Source organism: Notothenia rossii (genome assembly GCF_949606895.1).
Source record: "Notothenia rossii genome assembly, chromosome: 5".
Classification (NCBI taxonomy): domain Eukaryota; kingdom Metazoa; phylum Chordata; class Actinopteri; order Perciformes; family Nototheniidae; genus Notothenia; species Notothenia rossii.
In genome coordinates, this window is record NC_136903.1 from 26,026,650 (window position 1) to 26,053,318 (window position 26,669).

General features: G+C 40.7%; 4 protein-coding genes across 6 annotated transcripts in view; 2 read left to right on the forward strand and 2 right to left on the reverse strand.

The window, feature by feature from the left end:
- Positions 1 to 1,179: 1,179 nt before the first annotated feature.
- dennd11 (DENN domain containing 11) lies at positions 1,180 to 8,639 on the reverse strand. Its single transcript, XM_079681038.1, has 9 exons — positions 8,207 to 8,639; positions 7,533 to 7,632; positions 7,036 to 7,194; positions 5,748 to 5,901; positions 5,515 to 5,653; positions 5,277 to 5,408; positions 5,042 to 5,192; positions 4,479 to 4,547; positions 1,180 to 3,660 (listed from the first exon to the last, which is right to left on the reverse strand). The coding sequence occupies exons 1-9, from the start codon at positions 8,634 to 8,636 to the stop codon at positions 3,465 to 3,467; spliced, it is 1,530 nt and encodes a 509-aa protein (XP_079537164.1). The 5' UTR covers positions 8,637 to 8,639; the 3' UTR covers positions 1,180 to 3,464.
- A 523-nt stretch (positions 8,640 to 9,162) lies between these two features.
- Positions 9,163 to 13,585, forward strand: wee2 (WEE2 oocyte meiosis inhibiting kinase). Its single transcript, XM_079681034.1, has 12 exons — positions 9,163 to 9,287; positions 9,884 to 10,271; positions 10,362 to 10,567; positions 11,061 to 11,118; positions 11,493 to 11,662; positions 11,772 to 11,893; positions 11,996 to 12,142; positions 12,249 to 12,353; positions 12,439 to 12,524; positions 12,620 to 12,790; positions 12,909 to 13,057; positions 13,132 to 13,585. The coding sequence occupies exons 2-12, from the start codon at positions 9,927 to 9,929 to the stop codon at positions 13,286 to 13,288; spliced, it is 1,716 nt and encodes a 571-aa protein (XP_079537160.1). The 5' UTR covers positions 9,163 to 9,287; positions 9,884 to 9,926; the 3' UTR covers positions 13,289 to 13,585.
- Positions 13,586 to 14,603: 1,018 nt separating this feature from the next.
- On the forward strand, positions 14,604 to 22,114 carry bida (BH3 interacting domain death agonist). The gene is made up of 4 exons (XM_079681039.1): positions 14,604 to 14,766; positions 15,075 to 15,344; positions 20,670 to 20,803; positions 21,618 to 22,114. The coding sequence occupies exons 2-4, from the start codon at positions 15,086 to 15,088 to the stop codon at positions 21,846 to 21,848; spliced, it is 624 nt and encodes a 207-aa protein (XP_079537165.1). The 5' UTR covers positions 14,604 to 14,766; positions 15,075 to 15,085; the 3' UTR covers positions 21,849 to 22,114.
- A 122-nt stretch (positions 22,115 to 22,236) lies between these two features.
- bcl2l13 (BCL2 like 13) overlaps positions 22,237 to 26,669 on the reverse strand; it is an 18,359-nt gene continuing 13,926 nt past the window's right edge. For all 3 annotated transcript variants that reach the window (XM_079681035.1, XM_079681037.1, XM_079681036.1), the window contains exon 7: positions 22,237 to 24,893. In XM_079681035.1, coding sequence (XP_079537161.1) covers positions 23,949 to 24,893 — 945 coding nt within the window. In that variant the 3' untranslated portion in view covers positions 22,237 to 23,948. The remainder of the gene's footprint in view (positions 24,894 to 26,669) is intronic.

Genomic DNA, 26,669 nt, shown 5'->3' on the forward strand with positions numbered 1-26,669 from the left:
TTTTACAGATACATACATATTTTTAACATAATGTGGTAAAACTGTGTCGAGAGTACTTTAGTGATTTTAATTTGCACTTGACATTGAAAACAAAGCATGGTCTACATTGATGCAGTATATCCTGACATTCAATCCCTAATATGGGTTTAAACTCTGTAAATGCATTTCCCATAATGCAACTGGGTAGCATCTTTAACTAGACCGTACTTGCTTTACTTGCCATTAATTGTTATATCTTTCAAACCCCACACTTGCAGTTTGTAACACAGGCTTTCTTTTTAAAGTGATAGTCTAAGACACATTTAAACTCGACCCCATGATGTCACTGGGGTTATTTTTTTGTATCTTTCGTAATATCCTTCAAGAGCCACAGAACAGAAGACATATATGTTCTGAGAAACTGGAGTTCTACACTCCTTGTTAAGAATAAACTGAAGAATTTGTAAAATGGTGGAATGCCCCTTTATATAAAGTAGTTTAAATGGGCTCCACATTAGCCAACTACAACAGTAAAATATTGTTTAAATGTTAAAGCAACATTAATATAAATTACATAAGAAATGTATGTAAGAGAGCAGGAGCCCCCCCCCCCCCCCCCCAAAGCCATCATGTACACCTTCTACAGAGACGCCATCGAGAGCAGCCTCAGCAGCTCCATCACTGTGTGTGTGGTTTGTGGACCGCCTCCAACCGTAAGACCCTGCAGCGCATTGTGAACACTGCTGAGAGGATCATCGGTGCCTGACTCCCAACTCTCCTGGACCTCTACAACACCCGCCTCACCCGCAGAGCACTCAGCGTTGTGGGTGACCCCTCCCATCCCTCCACCTGCCTCTTCACCCGCATGCCTTCAGGGAGGAGGTTCCACATCCACCAGACTCAAAAACAGATTTGTCTACGAGGTTGCAGGAGGCTGAACTCTCTCACCTCCCTCCCACCTCTCCCCCCTGCCTTAAACTGTATGTGTATTTTTGATTATGTAGGTTTTTAAGACATTTTAACTTTTATTCCTCAGTATCGAAACAGCAATTCGATCTCCCTGTCTGTATATCACACGAATACTGTAAGTATATCTGGCTGTAAAGTAGTACAATATATTTGAGGGAAGAGAAGTGTAGGTAGTGTAGGATTATAAAGGAAATAGAGAAAACGGTTTAATAGAGAATTAGATAACACAAACTGTATTAATGTTTTATTGTTTAAAGATTGGCAGTACAGTGAAATGAACTCATGCTTGAATAGATGTGTACATTACTGACATCTTTTACAGTGTTTCACATTAGTAAAGGTGAAGACTTATTATTCTGTGAGTACTTGTTATTTACATTACAATCAAGAAGAAAAAGGTTAAACTTTTTATTTGCTGCATGTGTGCAATACTTTTGCTATCTCTGACATTCAGTAGAGTGACAAGCTGTACAATCGACTGATGCTGGTCTGTGAACGACTCCACAAAGAAGGCATGTTATACAGTAAGTGTGTGTTGTGTACATTCCCTTATACATTTAAAAAACAGTAAAGCAAACACCGTCAGAGGCAAGTGTATAGGTCTGCTGAGAAGTAAATAAATGAGTCAGGGTGAACAGGTTTCACAGCAAGGTCCTTCAGAAGTACGTAGGATAATGTACTTAGTCAGCAAATAGATACAGTAATGAGTCTGGTTCACAAATCACATATCCTTAAGGCCCCATTTACACAACAAAGAATTTCAAATAAAACACTTGGTTCACTTTTATTCTGTTTTTGTAAACCCAGAAAATTGGTGAAAGTCAGGAGTTCTCAATCCCAGGGATCAGCCCCTGAAAGATCATTTTTGGAATGTGTTAAAATTCATCACATGTTCAAAAGCTTGCTTTTTGGGGGGTTGGCAGGAGAACCACTACTCCAAATGTATACCAGGGAAATATATGCCTTTGGTGTTCCAACATGGAACAAACGATTGACAATGATTAAACACAAAGAGATGTTTGTCAGGGACACAGACAAGCAAGAGGATCTTTTTGAAGCTGCTCAAGAAGTATACCATCACGGACTCCTCACTCAACGCGTCACAAAACACATATTGGCCTCTGGTGATGTAACAGCCACAGGTTCAAGTAAAACAAAAAAGGGAACAATGAAAGCCTTTATACAGTGCAAAAGACTAATTCACAAACATTTGCTGGCTCAGACTGTAGATCATAGAATAACAAATATTAAGCTTGTGTGCATCAGGAGAAATTCCAGTGGTATACATGGTGCAGCATTCATTGGTGTTATACAGTAGAGTCACATTCATGGAATATTCAAGAACCTCAGCTTCACATGTAACACAAGAGAACGTTTCTTCACTGTGATCAAACACATTATCACATCTACCTCATGTTGAAGGTGCGTCAAAAAGGTGATTAAAGTATTAACAGCTTTCTCTTCTCAATAAGTGAGTCATTTCATAATCATTTAACATCCCCATTATTAAAAAAAGAGGATAACTAACAAATGTCATTACTGCTCACTTACAGTTGTTAAAAAAAAAACAGAACTAGAAAACAACGTGGAAAATCAACAAACATAAATAAGGCCGATTTCAATTGGCAAACACTTCTATTCAGTGCTGCAATCTGCAATCATTTTTATTCTAGATTAATTTGGCGATTATTGTCTAGTTTACTAGATTAATCATTTAATATATCTATTTATATAAAAATTGAGAAAAAAGGGAAACATTTCAATCCCATTATTTTAATCTGTGGTGATATCCTTAAACGTCTCATTATCTAAGAGGCTGAAAACTGATTATTTTCTGTAATATTTGCACGGAAAATTACACTACTTTTCTACTATCGATTAATCAGTTCTCAAAATAGTTGGCGATTATTTTTCGTTGCGGCTCTAATCCTATTGCTTCCCTTTTGAAAGGGAAATAAAGTATTCAAAAAGCATCCATCTACAATATGTTATAACAGCATACTCCACCTCCATAATATGAATCTTACTCCAAAGCTGCATGTTTTTGAATTTTTCAATGACTTCTCCATTGTGATTGGTGCAGTGGGGAACAACGAACCATCCTGTGGGGACCAGAAATGATCAAGATGTCCAAACTTTAATTCAGTGCTTCAGCTGAGTTGAGACTTATTTTCTGACGATAAACAGCACTGAGTGATATAGGATGTGAACGGCTACAGTATAAGACCACGCAGCTGCCAGGCGATACATAGTCTGCTGGGCAAGTGTTACTCAGTCACTGTGGACGTGTGCGCCATCATTTAACGTCCTCGTCCTCCACAATGTTTGGAAACAGTCTCTACAGGTCAGATGAGACAGACAGAGGGAAAACCGACACCCAGTGGGGGACAGCAGATAGAAATCCCAGGAGGGGGAGGCAGTGTCTTCGGTGTCTAGGTGTGCGTGGGCCACGAAGGCACAAATATCCAGTGAAGTTTCCCAGTATGAGGGGGGGGGAGTGGGGGGGGGGAGGGGGCTCAGTGGCAGCAGAGGTTGTCTATGACCAGCGTGATGTCTAGGCCGTACACCTCCAGCAGGTCCACCAGGAAGGAGCGGTCGCCCTGGGGGTCCAGCCCCATGGCCCTGACGTGCTCAGCGGTCAGGGTGGGGTCGTTGCTCCCCGCTATGTCTGACAGTGTCTGGAAGATGCGGTTGTTCAGCTCCATGAAGAACCTGGGAGTGGTTTACAGACAAGAGGGTCACGCTATGGTCGTCAGCGACACATTCAAATGAGAAAACCATTCTAAACAGGACTCCCTAAAGTTACTGTTTGGATAAGTTAGTAACATTGCAACCTAAATAAGGTATTTATTGATTTTATCTTTGCGTTAAATCAAAGTGTAGACTTACAGAAGACCTAACGCCTGATTTTCAAGCTGTAATCTTTTCACTTTTTATCATTAATTTACAAAGATACACTTAGATTGTTGCTTGTGTACAGCTGGTATGGCTGCAGACATTTACCTGCCTTCTTATAAGATATTCAATTGACCATAACTTTAGACTTGAAAATCTGTACAGCTAAATAGTGCCTTTATATACAAAATGTCATTGAGCTTGATTAAATAAAAACTTATTTAATGAAGCTCAATGACATTTTATTTGTCTCATACCTATCTACAGTACATAGGTATGAGACAAATAATATTCCTAGAAATTAAAGGAAAATATATATTAGCATATTCTGTTTGCCTTCATACATGCATCCAATAAACTGATCTCATATTGTACGTATGTATTTCCTAGCTAGTTTCCATTCTTTTTTAAGAGCTTTAAAAAAAAAAAACGATCCCACATTTACTGACACTAATCAAGCCAAGATAATTTCGATTTTTTTATCTGAATGCCAGCAAACATTTTTTACTAAGGTGTTTCAATCACAGAGCTCGCTTAAATCTGCGTTGAATACATCATTAGGGAGCCCCCTCATTAAACGTACAGCCTGTGGTTAGGCTCACAAGCAGCTGTGAATAAATTTGTCAAAGACTCACAGAATAAACAGATCCTCTTCATTTGTGGTGCAGTCACCATCCACCTCCTGAGAGTACAGCAACATTTGCCTGGAAGAAAAAAAAAAAGGTCAGCATATATTAATATAATATGTAAAAGAAATAGGATCTTAAGGCATCTAATTGTGTTTTTCGCTGACTAGTATTAATAAGTGTCCAGGTTCATATTGAGTCTTTTCTTATAGCTGTCTAATATAAATGCAAGTATCACATTTGAAAATCTACGGGCCATTGTAGGAAAGAGAAAATGACAGAGCCCGGGCAAGGGTGTTATATATTATTCTAGCAAAGGTATAACTTTACATTTTATACAATAGTGGAGTTTTATTCTAGTAATTTTGTGAGTTTTCTACTTAAATTAATTGCTTTAATCTCATAGAATATTCAAGTGCTTTTATTGTAAATCTGTCCTAAATTCAGATTAATTATGTTGAACATTAACCCCGACCTTGCCGCATTTAAAACGTTTTTTTAACCGATAACAGCCCTCATAATTCCTTGTAAAACATAGTTGAATTTCAAGTATTCTACAGAGTGTAATTTACCTCTGTTCGCTCAGTTTCCTATACTTCTCCTTATCCGCTGCATTCACTCGGAGCAGTGGCTGCAAATGGCTTCTGTGTGTTTTCACATTCTGGTTATCAATGTAGACGTCATAAAGCCCCTTCTTGTCCTCGAAAATCTTCTCAGTGGTGCCTGAAAAAAACAAAACATAGTCATTTATAAAGAATCCTTTTACATAGACTACAGATTGTACAGTACAGTGAGCGCTTTACTCACAGGCCACGTATGACATCTCTTTCTCCAGGGTGGTGATGTCTGCTATGTTGATGTAGAAGAAAGGCCGTAATTCAGGAACAGAGACACCGATTCCAGGAAGAGAGACATTAGCCAGGCAGCAACAGCAATACACTGAGGGGAGAACAAGAACATAGGGAATGAAACATTTCCAAAAATAAAATAAAAGGAAGGATTATTACATCCTGGCTTCTAGTGCATGTGTGTTTACGCTTCTCACCTCTGTAGCAGACCACACCCACAGGTGGAGGGGAGAAGATGAGGATCCGTTTCCTAAGCAACGCAAACTTCCACAGCACCATGATTTGCTCCCCGAAAAACTGGATGAACTGCGACATACAGCCGGCAGGGTGGGTGATCTGCAGAGGGACAAATATGTCGTTGTGGTTTTTCTGTTGTTTAAATCTGCCGTTACCTACAGTATGTAGCTCATGTGCTCCACTGCTAACACACCTTCATTTCTGGGTGCATACAGCGGTTGATGGAGGTAACACTCCAGGTGGGGCAGGCGGTGACCAGACCGTTTCCTGCAGGGGGGAGGACGGCCTTCTTATCCTCGTAGAAGGCCTCCAGGGGAGAATACTGGCCCGGACTCTTCAGCTGGAGTCTAAGACGGAGAAAGAAAATGAATGTCACGAGTCAATCAACCCTTCTTAGATTTATGTCACAAAGAAGATGAAGTATTGCTTAGTTGTATTTAAACAAATAACATATTAATTATGTGTCAATGTTACTTGACCATACATGAAAGCTCACAGCAATTATCTTTAATATAATAATACGAAAAACGGTAGTATGTCCGAGCAAAGGTAATATCATTTACGAAGCCTATGTTCATATATGTTTTAATTATATATTGATTAATATTGATAGTGTCATACAACATAAGGATGAAAAGGTTAATCATATGCAAATATATATACACACAAATATTCATTATATATTAGTACTATTAAGCATTGGTGTTGCAAAGATGTAACTGCCTAAGAATCATTTTCTACATAATCAAATAAATCTTTGCTCTGTATAGATGTAGAATTTTTCAATCATTTTAATATATTTTTCAATAGTTTCTTTAGTGTATCAATATTTACTTAAAGTCTAAGTAAAAATAGGCAAAATAACAGATTATGTTTGGTCCGTTAACTATCCGTTGTTCTTAAGTTGCATAGCGGGATCATTTGAGGCTACACACATTACATAAATAAACATTTTCTTTTTGGTTTAGCCACCAAAACCATAAAGGCATAACATATTTATAACACCGTTTGAGTGGCTGTTAAAAGAAATCACAAGAACCACACATAGATTAGATTACCAATCATTCTGATCCACTGGTACTCAGCTGTAACCTGAGCCATATGTATATCTTAAGGTGAAACTGTGGTTGCATCAGATATTTATACATAGTCAATGATGAGATAAGCTTTTGTGAGAGGACCGAGGCAGAGTTACTGAGGAGAAGAGAGGCTGTCAGGGTTTATTCCACTTCCGTGCTTAGACTTCATACTAAAACTGCATTTAAATTGAGCTCCTGTGACGATAGCTGTAACCGGGACTCTGGGCTAATGTTTAATAGATGAGGGAACATTTTAACCAAGAGGGTAGGAGGTAGGAACATAAGAAGAAACCTGTTTACACAACCACAAGAAAAATAATAACAGAAATAGGGTGGTCGAAGGTGAGTGAATAAGGAAAAAACAATTAAAAAGAAGACTCATAAACACAAAGCATGTCTTACCTGACTTGGTTCTCCAGGAAGTGCATGTAGCGGTACAGCAGGGTGTAGGAGGGAGACAGAATTCCCACAGACTTCATCCTCGCTCCTCGCTCCAGCTCACTGTCCACAGGCATGTTAGCAAAACAGGCCAACCCAAAGTAACAGCCCTTACGGAAATATCTAGCCGAAGGAAAAACAGAAAATGGGAGTTAATGATTTCTCAAATCATAGATACAAAACAATTGCATAGATCAGACTTGTGTATCTCTAACTACTAGATTTTAAGGCTGCAATTAGTCAAACAGTTTTGATAATTGGTCAACCGTTGACATGCAGAAAAGGCTGTTTCAGCCACTGAAATATTGATATTTTCAACTTGTCCATATGTCTGTCTCCGGGCATTTTTGGCTAAATTGTTCTCTTTTTTCGGCTGATTAATCGATAATGAAAATAGTTGCTTTTTTCTTGATTTCATGCTTCCTGACTGGTGTGGTGAGTGGATGAGTGGGAGTACGTACATAAAGTCACTGTTGATCCGATGGGAGCCACTGGCAATGGACTTGAATTCCACTCCGTCCAAGTTGATGTCGTGAGGCAGGCACCACTCCACCATATTCCCTTTTTTTTTCACAAACACACAAAATAAACCACAGTTACTTCCCATTCTGTCCACTTTCATCCTGGCCACTTCCCCTAATCCTGGATTTTAGTCATGTAGGAGCAAAAGGTCAGGGACAGTGGAAAGCACTGACTCAGCTACTGTAAATATACACTGACCCCTCCTATGAAGCTGAACCACTGACATCCTGGTCTTGTTCGTTTGTTATATGGCATGGTTTACCTTCTATACCAGCTCTTGCATACTCTTTACAGTTTGTCAGCTTGCTAAATCTGGCAAGCCAGACCAGGAAATTAATTTCTTCTGGAAGGGTTGGCCCATAACAATAAGGGATATTTCCCCACTGTGGGTTGTTCATATTGTTTACTAGTGTCTTGACATTTAAAATATGAGTTTACCACCCCACCTGCTGATAGCACTTCACGCCCTTAACCCCTATGACTCAGTACACATCAGACATTCCAAGATAGCAATCATGGGATAATCGTTTTAGGAAATGTAGCTATGTCATTCACAAGTGAGAATTGTAAACAAATGTGAAAATATACATCTTGTTACAATATGATTGCTTACCTGATCTTGTATCAAAGGTAACCACGAAAACAGACACGATCTGGTCCTTCTCCTCCCACTGATCCCTCACCGAGAGGCCGGGGAAGGGAAGATTTCGATCTGAACCGAAGGGCTCCGGGCGATGCCACCCGAGCCCACAGATCTGTGTCAGCGGGCGGCCCGAGTTTCCGTTCCCGCTGACAACAACAGCAGTTCCACTCTTCGTCGGGCTGCAGCTGATGGTGGTGTCGACGGTGCTGGTACTCCACCCAGTACCAGCCGCGGTCCCCGACGGTGTGCGACGCCCGGCTGGTTTCGAACTTTTCTCCGCCGGGGCGTCCTCCTCCTCCCGGAGCGGTGGATGCAGCGCGGGCTGGGCCGCCTGGTTGGGGTCGGGCGTTGGGATCTCCTCCCAGTCCAGTAGCGGGGCTCGGTCCGACTGATTCACCATGATGATGCTGCCTCGGAAAGCGAGAAAAAATAACACAACAGTCCGCTATCCAGTAGAATCGAGCACACTAAACGCTTCGCTGGAGCCGGATCATGATGTCCTGCTGCTCGCTGGGTTGTTTTCTGTGTATTTGTAAGCGTGTCACATTCACCGACGGGCTTCTTTTCCTCCGCCTGTCTCACTGTTTTGATGACGTAGCTGACTTCCGCCCACGTGTTTCTATTACTATTTCATACAGTGACCTAATTTTGGTTATGGGCATTTTATGCTGCCCATATAAGGCTTAATAATATTCAGTCGAATGGACATACAGCATAAATGTGCCTTTTGACTATTACGTAAATATTCGTGATATTTAGATTGTATCTAGTTTTACTTAAATTGTTCATTTTAGTGTTGTTGTGATATAATTACATATTTAAATATATATTCATATACCTTTTAAAATTCTTATTTTCCTCGTTTTTAAAGTAAGGCTGTTAAAGTGGATTTCGCAATTAGCAGCCATTTGTAAAGTCAGGTGTGCGGTTTGTGAACAGTTCAGCCAATCAGAGAGGTAGCTGTGTTAACCCGAAGGCATAAACAGGAAGTAATTTACATACAAGGCGCGAAATTCAAGCGTGGTAAGGCGGTGGGGAATTCAACGTCTTGGTGAGTATAAATGTTGAACACATGATCACTTAAATCACATTACATGACCATATGTGAAGCACCTGTTGACATGTCAGAAGCGCCTGGAAAATAATATCAAAGTGTGTCTGGAAAACTGCTTTTTGTTTGCCCTATATTTTTGGTTAGAAGAACCTCAAGAAGAAAAAAGTAAATAAGTAAAGTGACATAATGATTTAATAATGGGATTTATGTTGCAGTCGTGGAGTCAACAGTTAATAGTAGTAGTAGTACCATACTGGGTGAAGGCCTATGGGTTTAGAGACACAGATGTTTTCCTCTTTTCCTTAATAGGTTTAAATGCAGGCTTTAATAAAAGGTCCATCTTATCTTATCTCATCTTATCTTTACAATCTAATGCATTAGCCGCCATTTTAAATATTATTGCTCTCTAATGGCAAGCAAATGCATGATTGTAGAAAGGACAGCACACAGCATGTAGATCTGCTTTCTCTACTTGTTTTTTGTGAATGTCTTTTAATGTACCATTTTTAATAGCAGATTTTGCACACACAAACCAAACACAAATGTCTGATATTTGCACACAAAAAGTAGGCATTTAAGTTTTTTCTATTCAGGTATTTTAGGGGAAACCTTTGCCAAAACTCCCTGGCGCTGAGCATGTCGAAGTTTTTAGACGATCTCAGCCAGCGGCTGGACTTCTCTAGCTGTGGGGAGGAGGGCAGCAGCAGTGACAACAGCTCCGATGATTGCACCTTCAGGTTCCAAAGTCCTAGGATTCGAAGTCCCAGGATTCAAAGTCCTCGAATCCGCATCCCCAGGATCTGCAGCCCCAAGATCGGCAGTCCCCGGATCGGCAGTCCCAGCTCTACGTACCGGAAGCCCAAGGTGCAACGCCACCGCAGCAGAAACGACACAATATGTTCCCCTTCGCAGTGTACTAGCCCCATACCTTATGCTTCCTGGAGGAAACTGAGGCTGTGTGACTCTCCCAGCACACCCAAAGTAGGCAGCAATTCAGACTGATTGTGATCTCAATTTTAAACCAGTTTTACTTAAGTGAAATAAATTGCCTTTCTCTTCCCCCCCCTATAGAGCATACTATCTAAGTCGTCCCAGCCTTGCTCCAGTACTAAGATATGTCGCCCTCCTAGGACCCTGCGTTTTGCCTCATCTACTGCCGCTAACCACATCAAAGCACCCCTGGTCAATGTTAATCCTTTCACTCCCGACACAGTCCGCAGGAACAGCGAGCCGCAGTGGAGGAACTGCGGTAGAAGTGATGACGATTATGGACGCAGGTATCTACTGCTTTGTTGTAGCTCTGTGAGGTTATGAATTGTAAACACCGGCATGGCCCAACATTTTAGTCACATATGGGGATTCGTTTAATGTGTGAGAAATGTGTAATTGAGAACATCACAGGGAAATAAATATGACTGTATTATGGTGTAGGTGTCACAATAAGACTTATTTTTAAATGGAATTGAATTGGTTGCTATAGATAACCCACAGGAATGACATTTTTAGAAGATGGATAGATGGATACTTTATTGATCCCAATTTGGGAAATGATTGTCTTCAGACATTAAAATACAAATACTTAAAGTGGAAAAGTTAATTAACAATTAAGAATACTATAGCAAATATAAACAATATAACATATTCTGGATAATAAATTATTCTGGATATATAATTCTCCATCTCATACATATGCCTGACTTGTTAATCGCTTACTAATGCAGTTTCTTTAATGAGTATGTAAAGTCCCTTTTTAATTTTTTAATCTTCCAGGATTAAACGCAGCCTAACGTCATCTGAGGAGGATGATGAAGCCTTCCTCCCACCTAAGGTACAGCTATTTTCATCAGTGCTTTTATGGTGAATGTAACCCTCCCCTGTCAGATGCTTCAGATATTATTTCATCGTCAGGCTTTGTCAGGCTTTGTCATCTTTGTCCGCCTCTTCACTTTTTTTCTTGTCCAAAATGACATGCTGCCAGCGCTACTTCCGTGATTTCTCTAAGGAATCTCCAGCAAACAGAAAAGCCTGTCACAATCCTCATCTCTGATGGAAGTGCTACCGTATTTGGTTACCCATCAAAGGAAAAAAAACGGATTCTCCTCGCTGTTATGAAACTCGGGACTGCCCTCTGTGACGTGTGTTCTTTCTTTAGAAATGTCATTTGGTTTTTACCACAAGGCCCTCCGTCTGTTTATCTGGCAGAGGCGAGCTGTCCAAGCCTTTATGCTGTCACGCTATGAGAGTGAGTTCCTGGAGCTGGAGTGCATTGGTGTGGGCGAGTTTGGAGCAGTTTACAAGTGTGTGAAGAGGCTGGATGGTTGTTTGTACGCCATAAAACGCTCTCGCCGACCCCTGGCAGGCTCTACCAATGAGTGAGTCCGCAGCATGACGCTATGTGCCAGATACAGATAAGTCACCCCTTTTTTATTTTGTACGTACATTGATCCAATTTATCTGATTGTTTTTTTTATGTTTTCTCAGGCAGTTGGCCTTAAAGGAAGTGTATGCACATGCTGTTCTTGGGCACCACCCACATGTTGTTCGCTATTATTCAGCATGGGCAGAAGAGGATCACATGATTATTCAGAATGAATACTGCAACGGTAAGTTTCTCATTAACCCCAAATTAGGAGGACCCAAACACATTTCTAAATATCTTTAAGTCAACTCAATTAAATTGTGTGGATTTGATGTGTTTGTGGCAGGTGGAAGTCTCAGTGATGCCATTGTGTCGAAGCAAGAGCAGGGTGAGCTTTTTACAGAGGATGAGTTGAAGGACCTGCTCTTACAAGTGTCCATGGGGTTAAAGTACATCCACAGCTCAGGCCTCGTGCACCTCGACATCAAACCAAGTAAGTCTCATTGAGCAGTTCTAGGTCTGCATTTCTTGTTCTGTACAGTCTTAACCAAAAATGTGCTGTGCTTAAGAACCGTCTCTTGTTTCAACTCCTTTTTAAGGTAATATATTCATTTGCCAGCGTCCCAGCACAAGTGCATCAGGTGAAGGGGAGAGTGAGGAGGAAGATTACCAAAACGCTTCAGGTGGAGTCGTCTACAAAATTGGTATTTTATTTAAAGTTGGATAACATTTTTTTTAATTGTTGTCATGTTTTTTTTTTTTTACTGTCAAGCCTTCTTTTTTCTGCAGGGGATCTGGGTAATGTGAACTCAACCAACAGTCCTCAAGTTGAGGAAGGGGACAGCCGCTTTCTGGCCAGTGAGGTCCTTCAAGAGGTAAAAATGTTAAAGGAAAAGTTGGCTTAGGTTCTCAGTTGGTTGCACCTCTGTGTAGGAATTGTTTCTAATGTTCATGTCTTTCTGCTGATCAGGATTACAGCCACCTGCCCAAGGCGGACATTTTTGCTCTTGGCCTCACCATTTTGCTGGCAGCCGGTGCTCCTCCACTCCCTCAAAATGGAACCGACTGGCACAGCCTTAGAAACGGAGAGCTTCCGAAACTGCCAAAGGAGCCATCTGCTCCCTTCAGAGGCCTAATTCAGGTAGTTTAATTTCTAAGCTGATCTTATTGTTTATTTGAAAACTATAAATGCCATGAATAGTTACTATTTTTATATAGTGATTTAAAAAAAATAATATATATATATTTTTTTCTGTCAGTTGTTGCTGGATCCAGACCTGTCAAAGCGGCCATCTGCCAGGGAGCTGTGCAAGCACCCAGTCCTGAGAGAGGGGAGGACGGGAAAGGTGGCCGCTCGGCTACGCCAAGAGCTCAATGTAGAGAAGTTCAGGACAGCCATGCTTGAAAGGTAAGAAGCAAAACATTTTTGATAATTCTTGCATACCAGTTGAAAGCATTCACTTATTTCCGTTTTCTCCTCAGAGAGCTCCAGGAGGCTCGTCAGGCTGTATTGTCCCCCAAGCAGAACCTCCCTCCAGGGTTGAAACTCGCTGTAAATGTGGGGCCCCTACCCAGAGCACAGAGGCTTATTGGCGGGAATGCGCCACGATCCATCAGCTTTGGCTGCACAGGTTATTGATTCTAATGGAAGGCCCACATGCCAGTCCGAAATTAGTCACTTTCAGCAACCAGGCTGTTGTAAAAGGAAACCATGTCTCTCGGATAAGGCAGGGTGACCCTCTCCCCAAACAGCAAAGACTTTATTGAGACTAATATAAATAAGTGGATGGACAGTTTTAACTCACATCTGGATATCATTGGTTTTAAAGGACTAATCAGACTGACTTAAACACTTCACAAAGTGATTTTCTGGCAGTTGAATTTTAATTGGTGCAATGTACTTTCTTTAGAACTGTAAATAAACATTTAAATCTTTTATCAGTTGGATTTCCTTTTTTTTGTTGTTCTTATTGGATTGAGCTTTGTAACTCATAGTTGTGTATTCTGTAACCCAGACAAGTACATTTGGAAAGGCTGCTGGAAAAGCCACACAGGGAATTTCCTGTGGCTTTTTCTTTTGTTATCTAGACCTGCAGCCAACTGTATGACTGTATGTGAAACAGTGATTGGGTGACTTGGAATGTAGGCTGAGACCTACGTGAAAGGTTATTAATGTAATAAATACATGTTTTATTAATCACATGCATAATGTAGGCTTTTCACAACAGGTCACATCAACCCAAAGTGGCATGAATAGCAGTCAAATAATTTTCTATCAATTTGTTTTATGAAGTAAAAACTTAAGTCATTAGATACTCAAAGACAAAGATGCAATTGGAAGAAGATTTTTAAATGACACATGTTACTTTTCAGCTTTATACACAATGGGGCAAATGCAGTGGTGGAAAGTAACTATGTACGTTTACTAAATTGCTGTAATTAAGTTCAGTCTTGAAGTAGTTGTACTTGAGTATTTTTACTTAATGCTTCTTTATACTTCTGCATGACTAAAAGTCAATATTGTACATTTCTCTACTACATTAATTTGAAATGTAGCTACTCTTCATAACATTTTACATAATAGACTAACTGCTTAAGGTACAAAAAAGTAGAATTATACAACATATATTATATATTTTTGTATAAAAACTTTTATCAATTAAAGTAAAATGCTACCTGATCCAACAATAGTATCAAATAAATTTCGATATATATATATATATAGCAATAAATCAAACATGGAGGCATTTTTTCAGTTTTACTTTGTAGTCTATACCTTAAGTACATTTTGCTCATAAAACGATTTTAAGGTTAACGTTATCTGATTTAGCTGGGATTCTGTTTGGGACTGTACAGATGGCTAAGTTGTGAGAACTAAAAAAACAAAAATGTTTTCGCCTGTGCTTGAAGGCATCAGGAGTGTGATTGGTCAGCCCCCTCCCTCTCTCTGCCCCCCCTGCAGCATGTTCAGATTGATTCAGATCTGTTGTTGTGCGGCTCGCGCTACACTGGCTGCTTGATGCTGCATGGCACATCCCTGTCGGCGCATCATAAGGCGATAAACTGTTACTTGTAAGAAGTAAAAAAAAACTGACGTCCAAAGCCCAAGGAACGAATGTGAGTGAAAAAATCCATACTGTTGAAACTTATTTAGCAATCATTTCCAGTTTTACTTTTGTTTTGAGTCAACTTTCCGGCTCGAAAGTTGAAGTAAGCTAATGTAGCATAGATAACTTTAGTTAGCGTTAGCTTATCTTGCTAGCTTACCCGGATACGGTTAACCCTGAAACAGTTCTGCAAATGCTACTTTAGCTTAGTTTCGGGTTTTTTCGCCCTGGGTCTGTAGTTGATACGGATATATTATATAGCTGTTTATATTGCTAATGTAACCCTAATCATGCTTGTCTAAATTAAACACAATCTAGAGAGGTTGTCGATGGATGAGCTGGGGGACCTGAACAGTGGGCAAAACGCTGCCCTGCTCATGTGGGTCTTCCTTCAATCGGACAGTAGCACCCCAGAGTTCAGTAAGGAGCTTCTCAGCCTCGGCAAGGAGTTGAATTTGTCCAGGGACATCAACTTTAATCGACCCTGTGAAGAAGATCTTGACGATGGAGACCTTGAAACTGACGGACACCTGCCCATCAGAGCTGCTCTTCAAGATATTCTGCCTTCAGTGGAACTGCAGTGGCCCTGTGAGTAACTAAATCAGTCCTTTTAACATGTACTAAGTTCATAGGGAGTCACTCATACTAGCACTTGTACATCTTTGAAATCAGCTGTTTATCTCCATGGCTTGTTTTAGGATGATATTATTCTAAAGTATTATTAAGCATGTCCTTAATTTAAAGACAATGTCAGGTGAACTCAACATTTTTATTTTAACACAATTGTTAACCCATGTAATGTTGATGTTACCCTACCAGTGCATGACATTAAGGATTTTGGGAGATGGGCCTGTGGGCCATCTAAGCTAATTTACAGATGGCCCTGAGCCCAATAGAGATTGCCCTGAAAAATGCGCGCGGACGAAATGGCAAGGGTTTGGGGGGCCTCCCCCTAGAAAATTTAGATTTTTGCAGGTCTTAGATGCTGTCTGGTGCATTCTCTCGACTGAATTATAAGATGAACCACCACAATATTATATTGCACAATTTAAATTGTATTCTTCATTTCACTTGTTTGTTTGTTCTTGTTTGTGTTAGCTCGCTTGCATGCCCTGCATAGCTATAAGAAATAGTTGTTGGTGAAGACACTTTCCATCTGATGAACGCAAATGCCTTCCCAGATGTAAAAAAGTAGAAAACATTACATTCAGTTATAACTGCCAAAACAAACATTATTTACACTATTATGGCCCCTGTTAAAAATGTTTGTAATGTTATCTACTGTAAGTTGGTCGAACGAATGCCTCCTCATCCGGAAGCTGACCGAGCAGACTCCGAGCAGCAGTCGAGAGGAGCCGAGCGCATCCGCGAAGCACACAAAATGGCGACGTCAGAGTTCCCGTTCGCCGGCAAATCTAAATCTCTCCGGTCAAAATAATTTCCCTTTAGCGCAATACCGCTTCAGTTGCGCCACTTATGTGACAGACAAGAAGAGTATGTGACAGACAAGAATAGTCAATTCTAATGTCTAACACTTAATGTGGAGAAAGAGATGCCCTGTATGGGTTGATTGTGCGTTGGTAATGCCTCGGGGTTCCGGTGGGCATGTAAACAAATGCATAATGCTGCGCTATACTTTGTGGCCTCACCCGGTTGCATAGCGACACTTATTGTTTAGGTGTCTTTTAATAAGCAGGTAGTCATATCATTAGCTAGAACTAGCTGGATCTGATCGATATGGACATAAACGGGAGTGAAGTCTAATCTGACGGGAGAGAGAGATCAGCTGCTGCTGACGAGTCGACACGCAGCTCTGCATGATCACATGCAGCGGTGAGCGGACAAAACGCACACTTCAGGTTAGAATATCACTCGTAGCTATTTTAATTACGTCTCAAACTACCTAAACTAGTTATAGATATGTTTAGTTTTACTGTCGGGTCACTCATTACTGCAGTAGGGCCTGGCTCATTTCGTGGCATCTGCAGGCAGTGGCAAGTACTTCCGGCATCTGCCACAGAGGCCGGTACTCCGTGGTATCTGTGGCAAGTATATGCCACAGATGCCACAACTTGCCGTGGCAAGTATATGCCACAACTTATATATGCCACAACTTCCGTGGCAAGTGTATGCCACAAGTTAAGAGTTAAGAGAAGGTTTACGGTAGCTGCCACTCGCCTTCCGCGGCAAATGCTGATATTTAAACCCGTATTTATCGCGTAAAATGTCGCTGTTTTGGCATGACTTTATTGGACTGATCTGTACACAAGACTGATGATCTGTTACTGATGGTCCCATCTCTATTTTTCAAAAAGATTAAACATTATATGTTCTATAGATTTTACTTGGAGAACGTGGTTTGTTAAAATAAATAAACGTGCTATTTTTATGATAATACTCAAGATATATTATTATAAAACATCATCCTTAAAATTCTTTTTTTAAATGTATTTTTAAATGTTCTAAATTTGAAAAAACTAGATACAAATAAACTAAAGTTAAAATCTTGTTTTTCATGCCCCAAGAGCAATAAAAACACCTGGTAAAAAAATCCTGAGTGAGGCTTTCATAATTCATGCATGAAAGTGTTAAGAAAGACAAATATATGTTTCTATTGGTTTTAGTAAGATGGTTTATTATAGTGTATTCTTACATATTCAGTAGGCTATATTGTTTATTCTGTAGATACTCTGTCGATAAATATCTACTAATAATGTGTAAATTATTTCCTGTTTCTTTTTATTATTATTATTTTATGTTTCCTATCCCTTATCAGTGCTGTAACGCAAAGATTTCAACATTTTAGATAAATAAAGTAAATACAACGTATCATATCAAAATCTGTTTATGTTCATTAGCAACACAATGATTTGATATTTGCATGCATGACATATAACCTTTTTACTGATGCACAAAAAAAGTTTTAACAAGGGTGTAATTATATTACATTGTAACCCTCTTTCCTCAACATATTAAATCAACTTTATACGGTTAAATGAGGATTGCTTGGAGTATCATGCTTAAGAGAACATTCTTCATGTTTATTTAAGTATTTATCATTCTCATGGTGCTGCCCTAAGTCTGTAGCCAAGTCTAATAACACCATTGTACACGTTGCTGTGTCAATACAGATATTTATTTTTTAATTATTTGTCTTTACTAGTAACAATACACCTGGTTATCGTAGCAAGCAGTGGAAACTCCCCTCAAGAAGCGACAATTGCCAAGGGCTTGCGTTGCAACGCTCACTTGCCAATATTTCTTTTGTTATTACTATATAGGCCTATGTTTAGCCTACTATCATAGATATAGCACGTTTGTTTATTTTAGCAAACCACGTAGGCTATTCCAAATAAAATTGAATATAAATGATAATTGATCTTTTTGAAAAATAGAGATCGCACATCAGTCCTTTGTACAGATCAGTCCAATAAAGTCATGCCTAAACAGCGACATTTTACACGATAAATACGAGTTTAAATATCAGCATTTGCCACGGAAGGCGAGTGGCAGCTACCGTAAAACTTCTCTTAACTCTGGCATCTTGTGGCAACTCTCGTTCAGCATGCACAAATGCCACGGCAAGTTGTGGCATATGCTTGCCACGGCAAGTTGTGGCATCTGTGGGAGATGCCACAAATGCCAAGGCACATGCCAAGGCGATTAGTGGCAACACTCATTGTGTTCTAGTATGATAAATAAAATAATATTGTACCTTGAAAATCAATGCATTCGTTCATTTGACACGTTGGTGGTTTTAGGTAGGCTATACAGCGACCCCTGGCGGTTCTAGTGTGAAGTAAAAGTAGAAGTAGCCAACCTAAATGTTGGAATACTCTGTTACAAGTAAAAGTCATGCATTAAAATGTTACTCAAGTAAAAGCGCAAAATGATTAGCATAACAATATACTTAAAGTGCATATTACATGTTTCATTATAATGATTGATCATGAAAGTGTTCTCAAAGCTGGTAAAGGTGCAGCTAGTTTTAATGACTTTGTATACAGTAGTAGGGTATCTTGTGAATTTACTCCAGGAGTAACTATAAAGTCTGATTTAAGACTTGATTATATGTATCATCATTAATCAGAATCTTTAGTAAGTAACTAAAGGTAGCGTATTAAATAAATGTAGGGGAGTAGGCTACAATTACACAATTTACCTCTGAGTTGTAGTGGGGTAAGTAGCCTACTACGTAACAAACCATTTACATACTCAACTAAAGTACAAGTAGGCTATTTCTAAATCACAAGTACAGTACTTGAGTATACAAGTTAGCCTATTTCCCACCTCTGGTCAACAATGTTAGATCTTTGTCAACTTACTAATAATATATCGTGAGTATTATCATAAAAATAGCACGTTTATTTATTTTAACAAACCACGTTCTCCAAGTGAAATCTATAGAACATATAATGTTTAATCTTTTTGAAAGATATGATCGGACCATCAGTAACAGATCATCAGTCTTGTGTACAGATCAGTCCGATAAAGTCATGCCAAAACAGCGACATTTAAATATCAGCATTTGCCACGGAAGGCGAGTGGCAGCTACCGTAAACCTTCTCTTAACTCTTAACTTGTGGCATATACTTGCCACAGCAAGTTGTGGCATATATAAGTTGTGGCATATACTTGCCACAGCAAGTTGTGGCATATACTTGCCACAGCAAGTTGTGGCATATACTTGCCACAGCAAGTTGTGGCATATACTTGCCACAGCAAGTTGTGTCCTATACTTGCCACAGCAAGTTATGGCATATATAAGTTGTGGCATATACTTGCCACAGCAAGTTGTGGCACATACTTGCCACAGCAAGTTGTGGCACATACTTGCCACAGCAAGTTGTGGCATATATAAGTTGTGGCATATACTTGCCACAGCAAGTTGTGGCATATATAAGTTGTGGCATATACTTGCCACAGCAAGTTGTGGCACATACTTGCCACAGCAAGTTGTGGCATATACTTGCCACAGCAAGTTGTGGCATATATAAGTTGTGGCATATACTTGCCACAGCAAGTTGTGGCATATACTTGCCACAGCAAGTTGTGGCACATACTTGCCACAGCAAGTTGTGGCATATACTTGCCACAGCAAGTTGTGGCATATACTTGCCACAGCAAGTTGTGGCATATATAAGTTGTGGCATATACTTGCCACAGCAAGTTGTGGCATATACTTGCCACAGCAAGTTGTGGCATATACTTGCCACAGCAAGTTGTGTCCTATACTTGCCACAGCAAGTTATGGCATATATAAGTTGTGGCATATACTTGCCACAGCAAGTTGTGGCATATACTTGCCACAGCAAGTTGTGGCATATATAAGTTGTGGCATATACTTGCCACGGCAAGTTGTGGCATGGTTGTGGCATATACTTGCCACAGCAAGTTGTGGCATTTACTTGCCACAGCAAGTTGTGGCATATACTTGCCACAGCAAGTTGTGGCATTTACTTGCCACAGCAAGTTGTGGCATATATAAGTTGTGGCATATACTTGCCACGGCAAGTTGTGGGATCTGTGGCATATACTTGCCACGGCAAGTTGTGGGATCTGTGGCATATACTTGCCACAGATACCACGGAGTAGCGGCCTCTGTGGCAGATGCCGGAAGTACTTGCCACTGCCCGCAGATGCCACAAAATGCGCTTGCTGTCTCTCCATTACTGGATCCGCGAGCTGCATAATACTGGCATAATAGATTGCCCGATCGGGCAACCCGTAGGTGAGGCTTCATTGCCCGAGCTAAATACTAGATGGCCCCGGGCCATCGGGCAGTCCTTAATGTCGAGCCCTGCCTACCTTATCAAAGTTAAAGTTACTGCCATTATTAGCAACAAAAGTGAAGGAACACATATCATGATCACTGAAGTGTACTGATGTTGATCTCGTCTTGTTTTCCTGCAGTGGGCAGGGCACAGGCAGCAGATTGTCAGCAGTTAGCAGAAGTGCTGAGGGAAATCGCCGACCAGCTTCAACAAAATGTTGTGAATCAGGCTACCCAGAACCTGAGCAGGAACATGTCCAACACCCCCTCTGAAGTGAGTGCTGTGAGCTCAGGACATGTTCATGTTGGACTGGATGTGTCTGTCAAAGATAATCCTTTATAATCTGACTCAAAATGTGGTGTTTTTTTACTTGTAAGATAATGATTATATATTATTTAAAACGGTCCAGTTTACACTAGGAATGGAAGTAATGTGGTTTTAATTGTATGATATGTTACATGTAACTTGTATATTTTATATTATTATGTAATATTTGTTGTAGTTGCATAATGCATACTAGACTAGTACTAGGTGATTTCATATATGTGATCATGCATTTTAGCAACAAAAACAATTACGGAAAAAAGTGTTGAGTAGTATTTTCACTACATATCTAGCATAGCATATTTATTATCTACTTTCCCTGCATCAGAGAACTGTTTATCTATGTATCCTTGGGTGAAATTAGGTATTTGTATTTCCTCTAGTCTACATACACCATATGCACCATACACCAACACAGATTTATTGTAAATTACTATTTACTTTGCTATAACACTATTCAGATTCAAAATGGTTTGCAGTTGCTCAACATCCCCAAAACCTAAATTAATTTATACATTTAATAATCGATGTCCATGTGAAATCACCTACAGCAATTGCAACACTGCAAAATAAAATAGTTGTATTGATTTCTGCTTAAATTGATTGACACCATTTTGCTGTTTGCCACGTGCAAAATAAAAAACTTCAAAAGATTAAATACTGAGATATAAACACACTAGTAATAATAAGGTGCATAGAAGTGCGTTTGTTGTTGCTCGTTAAATGACCTAACGGTGTCGATCCTATTGTTCCTGTTTCCCAGCAGTGGACGGAGCACCTGAGCCGGGAGGTGCAGAGTGTGATGCAGAGCGTGGGTCTGCATCATCTCTCACGGGAGAGAGTCATGCTGGCCCTCACGCTCACCCTGGTGAAGGGGGTGTGTGCGCTGGCCCCTCAGCTGCTGAGAAGTCTGTTCGTCACCGCGCTGCAGTTCCTTAACCCCGCCAGGACTACCGAGGAAATGACTGAGAGACACACGGCGGAGGACAGCTGAACCTGAAACCAGCTGACTGTGAAAGGTGCTGAGGCGACCGTACAGTGAAAAACCACTTTTCAGAGGAAAGGGAAGTGACACTGAACTGTTTGAGTTTATGCTCATATTTGAAAACGGGAAATGATTTTTTATTTCTTAACTTTGTGCTTTAGGTCTTATTGTTTACAATTTAAACTTGCCAACATGACTTTATTTTTATACTTGAAATACATCATTATTGTTGTATTTGATTATTTAGTGTGATTTCATTAAATGTTTACATTCCCGTTATGAGTTTAATTTCAATCTAAAATTCTGTAAGATTGTATTTTATGATATAAATAAATGTAATGATATGGCAATGGAAACGTTAAATCTACACAGATGAGCATTCAATCCAAACAACATATAGGCTTTCAAATGTTTTATTTTCATATCCGTGTATTGTAGGAAACTGAAGGTACAAAGTGTTGGACATCCATCCTGCCCTGCACTTTAACAGTTTCCCTTTGAAGCAGGCATTGTCTGAGTCCATCAGTATTACTAAGGTTACAGGGATACATCCTTTCATAGAAGATGGTATCTGTTGTGCACCATGTTTTTGCAGCCTTTTATAAGCTCTCAGTGATACAACTAACCATAATATCCCCAAAATCATGTGATACTGCACAACTCAATGACACGAGTTCTCAAAGTGCAAGATAACTCATTTACTCTACACAGACTATGGGGTGGGGTCCGGGGACATTCCCCTCTAACATTTCACATTTAGTTTAAAAACTCTCCTTAGCTGGTTGATATTATGGCAAAAACATCTTGTAACCCAAGAGGTTGAATTTGACTTCAAAAACAAATCTTTATCACAGCATTTATTTATGTAAATATAAAACCACAATGCTGGTTAGTGTTGTTGAAGGACCCCCTTTTTGTTTTAATACCTCATTTTCTACACAGGGAGGGTGTGGGAATGGTACATTCCCAACAGGAGCAATTGTGAATAAAAGTTGTGGCATAAGAGAGTTACATCATGAGCAGTAATAGTAAAGAACACTGAGGACTTAAAGGGCTCGGAGAAAGTAAAGATGGAGGGAAAATGTGTTTTTGTCTAAGGAAGTGTGGTAGCCCATTCAATCGATTTAAATGATTGGATGATGGAATCTATGTACTACAGTGGCTGACATTTTCTTTTTTAGCGAATGCTAACAGAATGAGGTGCAGTTCACACGAGGACTGGGGTATCTTTAGAAAGTACTAGATGACCCCTTACTGTAGAAATACAATAACTAAGATTACTTGCTATTTCAAGTTTTTTTTGGATCTTCACACTATATTCAAATTTGCATACCAATGATGGCAAAAGAATGACGGCGGAACAGGCTGGATGTATCAGTTCCATACGTTCATCAATTCTAGGGCAAAAATGTTTAATGTTTGAATACACACAAATTAAAACCTGCTGTGAAGTCATACACATACGTTATGCAGAATGTAAAGAGGAACAATAGTTGTAACCTAATGCGCCTGTTCTGTGTGTGAAACCGACAAGTAAAATCAAATAACTGGTTTCCTCCATAGGTCATGCATTTGTTATGTGTGAATGAGAGAAAGAATCATAATCAGACAATGGGGGGAGATATTAGTAAGTGCTGTTTTGTTGCATAGAAAGGGAGAAAGCCAGAGAACCTTTAGTCCCACAGAAAAACAGGAAATGTCAGTGGATTTTCAGTAGGTACACTGACTCAAGTGGTTCCAAGGAAAGAGCCACAGACTAAACAGAAACAGAAACTAGCAGAAGAGGGATCAAAGTTCACAAACTTTCCAATCTGTGGCTATAAAAAGCTGGAGAATTTCAACACACAGTTGGAAGATAACCAAAAAGGAATAAAGAGAGACAAAAGAAATAGGAGAACAGTGGAGTGCATCGTTTCCTCCTGCTGTGTTTGTGGAGCAGGACTCCCAGTAGTACGGTTGCAGATGAGATGTTTTCTTTTGTTGCTGGGGGTCATTTTCACAGATTTTAAACCTTCAAAAAACCACTTGGCAAGAAGAGTCCCACCATGTGTGTACCAATACATTTATTTTTCCTTATCTTGTAATTTCATTCTCCTCCCCTGAGATGTACTACTTCCTCCTGAAGCTGATGAAGCTATAGGCCACGGCAGCAGCGAGCACCAGCGCGGCGCCTCCGTACAGCAGCAGCGAGAGCTCTGCTTTGGGCTCCGGCTGCTCTGGGGTTTCCTCCACCGGGGCTTCTACAGGGGCCACTGCATCCTCCAGGACCAGGGGCTCAGCGGGCGGGGCCTCAATCTCTGGCTGGGGAGGCACTGCGACGGGCTCCGATTCTGCTAACGGGGTTTCCTTGGCTGGAGATGGGGGGGCCACCTCAGCAGGCAGTGGGGCAGCTTCTGGTTCTGGCTCAGGAACAGATGAAGGTGCTTCTGGCTCAGAGGGAGGGGGGGCTTCAGTGACGGGGGGAGGAAGCTCAGGTTCTAAGGAGATGATGGAAGGCTCTGCGGACAAGCTTGCAGGTGTCTCTATGACAACCGGCTCCTCTAATGAGAGCAGGGAGGCTGGGGCCGTGGAGTCACTGTCGGCCAACTCTGTGACGGGGGGGATCTGGCCCCTGAACTCTTCCCGGAGCTCGGCCATGTCGCTCTCCGTGCCCAGGATGCTCATCATGCTCTCGTCTATCGCTGCCACGTCCCCGCCTTCCTCTAGCAGCTCGGCGTCCTCGCGCTCCACGTGGACAATGTCCGAGTTCGACGAGTTGTTCTCACTGCGCTCCTCGGCCAGAGCCGCCGCGCCCTCGTTGCTGTCCAGGCTCTTCACATCTTCGGGGTCCATGGCGCTGACCTGTGCCCAGGACTCGTGGCCGGCCAGAGACGCGGGTAAGCTTTCCGTCTGCCACGAGCTCTGCCAGCTGCTGATCTCTCCGGTGCAGAGCGGCGAGGAGGGGGGGCTCAGATGGTCAGGGTGCTGGTCCCCGGTGAAGATGTAAATGTCGTTGATGTCTTCAGCGAGGATCCCACTTCGCTCGTCCTCTGACTCGAGGCTGAATACTTCACCCTGGGATAGACAGAGACAGAGAGCATGTCAACATAATATTTTTTTTAAAGAATTTTGAGTAATAGATGGAAAAGTGAAATGTGATAATCTGTATAATGCAACATGGCAGAGGATTTTTTCACCATGATGCTACTTTAGAATCATAAACTAAGTCAAACTAAAGTCACTTTTCAACTGACACTGCTTTATAGCTTAAGTTACCCTTGTATGCCACCTAGTGGATTGCAGATATGCATCAGCAATACATCTGGAGCCCTCTGTAAAGCTCTGCCATTATATAACACCCATAATCATATGATCATTTGGGAATGACACAGAGGTCGACTTACTGAAGCAAAATATATCAAAAGGAATCAAACAGTAGAAGTAAATACAGGTTTGACTTTGAAGGTCAAAAACAGTTTTTATCAAGTCAGAATATTACCTAAAAGATATTGTAGCATGAGAATGACCGTACCAGACATATCTTTCCACTTTGCTGAGTGTGCAGAGACGTGATGCAGAATTTACAGTATGTAGGCCAGCGAGTGTTTACAATGAGAGCAGGATGCACGCTCACTGGAGGGCATATGTGTGAACACACTGAGTGAATAAAGATGTTAAAGACATGTGTGAATTGCAGTTTGCTACACTCGATTGTATCCTCTCATTGTCCAGCAACACCGCCCACACACAGCCCTGCGAGGCCAGGTTTAAACCGGTCCTCATTTTGGACTTTGGCACGTTAACATCTCTCCTCTTACATCACAAAAGGGCAGCCCATGTTAGGTCAGAACAATCTGATAAAACGCACTGCACAAAAATCATGACTTTTTTTAATCCAGCTATCCTACTTAATGCTACACCAACAAGGAGTCATGCTAGCAGCTTTGTGAGGATGTACTCTAGCCCAGTTGAGCTAAATGCTAACTTCGGCATGCTAACATGCTCAAAGTGACATTGAAAACAGCAGCTATAATATTTAACATTTTAGCATGCTAACATTTGCTTTTCTAAACACAAACAATAGCTACTGTAAGGCTTAAGGGAATAACATTAGTTTAACTTAAAAGTATTGGATGCAATAAATCATTGATCTGATGATGGCACGGCATAAAAGGTAATCACCAAAAGTTTAGTTTATCTTATGAACGAATTTCACAAATATCCTTCCAATACACAGACAACAAAAAAATAAATGATCTGGTTTAACAGGAAAGAAACTGGGTTGAAACTACATTTCGGATCAGTCGTAAGCAAGCTTCTCTGTTGCATGTCACATAAGGTGTGACATGACTGGTCAAGACTCAAACAGAGCAGGGCGTAAAGGCGTGTGGGTGGGTGCTACAAGACAGAAAGGTTCTGACAGCAGAGAAGGCTACAATGTCTCATCTGAGAACGTGAGGGGGTTATTATGTTCCTGTCCCAATCTGCATGTGATCCACACAACGTTTAACTTCCAAGAAAGCACACAGAATGCAAACCATTATTGACGTATGCCAGTGGTTCTCAAACTTTTTCTGTCATTTGAACAGGTGGGCCTTTTCAAGCCCCACCTGTTCCTCATCGCTCCAATAAAATGGTAGGCCAAGCTAAAAATAGTCAAATGTATCGTTCTATAAGAGGGGTCTCCAACCCTTTTTAGGATGAGAGCTACTTAAAAAAAATAAAACAAGTCGTGAGCTACTCTGGGGGCATGCACCCCCCCGGGAAGATTTTTTGCATCAATCTGGTGCACTTTGAGCACAAAATGAATTTATGGCTACAGCTCTCAACACTCGTATGAAAGGGAGCTGC

What these genes read in the sequence shown, in the direction of transcription:
- dennd11 (XM_079681038.1), bottom strand. Translation starts at nt 8,636, where the DNA reads ATGGTGAATCAGTCGGACCGAGCCCCGCTACTGGACTGGGAGGAGATC. An exon ending in CGGATCAACAGTGACTTTAT is followed by an intron (nt 7,195 to 7,532) that starts GTACGTACTCCC and finishes TCCTTCGGCTAG; the next exon opens with ATATTTCCGTAAGGGCTGTT. An exon ending in GGGTGTGGTCTGCTACAGAG is followed by an intron (nt 5,409 to 5,514) that starts GTGAGAAGCGTA and finishes TTCTCCCCTCAG; the next exon opens with TGTATTGCTGTTGCTGCCTG.
- wee2 (XM_079681034.1), top strand. Translation starts at nt 9,927, where the DNA reads ATGTCGAAGTTTTTAGACGATCTCAGCCAGCGGCTGGACTTCTCTAGC. An exon ending in GATGACGATTATGGACGCAG is followed by an intron (nt 10,568 to 11,060) that starts GTATCTACTGCT and finishes TTAATCTTCCAG; the next exon opens with GATTAAACGCAGCCTAACGT. An exon ending in TGGAGTCGTCTACAAAATTG is followed by an intron (nt 12,354 to 12,438) that starts GTATTTTATTTA and finishes TTTTTTCTGCAG; the next exon opens with GGGATCTGGGTAATGTGAAC.
- bida (XM_079681039.1), top strand. Translation starts at nt 15,086, where the DNA reads ATGGATGAGCTGGGGGACCTGAACAGTGGGCAAAACGCTGCCCTGCTC. An exon ending in AGTGGAACTGCAGTGGCCCT is followed by an intron (nt 15,345 to 20,669) that starts GTGAGTAACTAA and finishes GTTTTCCTGCAG; the next exon opens with TGGGCAGGGCACAGGCAGCA. An exon ending in TGTCCAACACCCCCTCTGAA is followed by an intron (nt 20,804 to 21,617) that starts GTGAGTGCTGTG and finishes CCTGTTTCCCAG; the next exon opens with CAGTGGACGGAGCACCTGAG.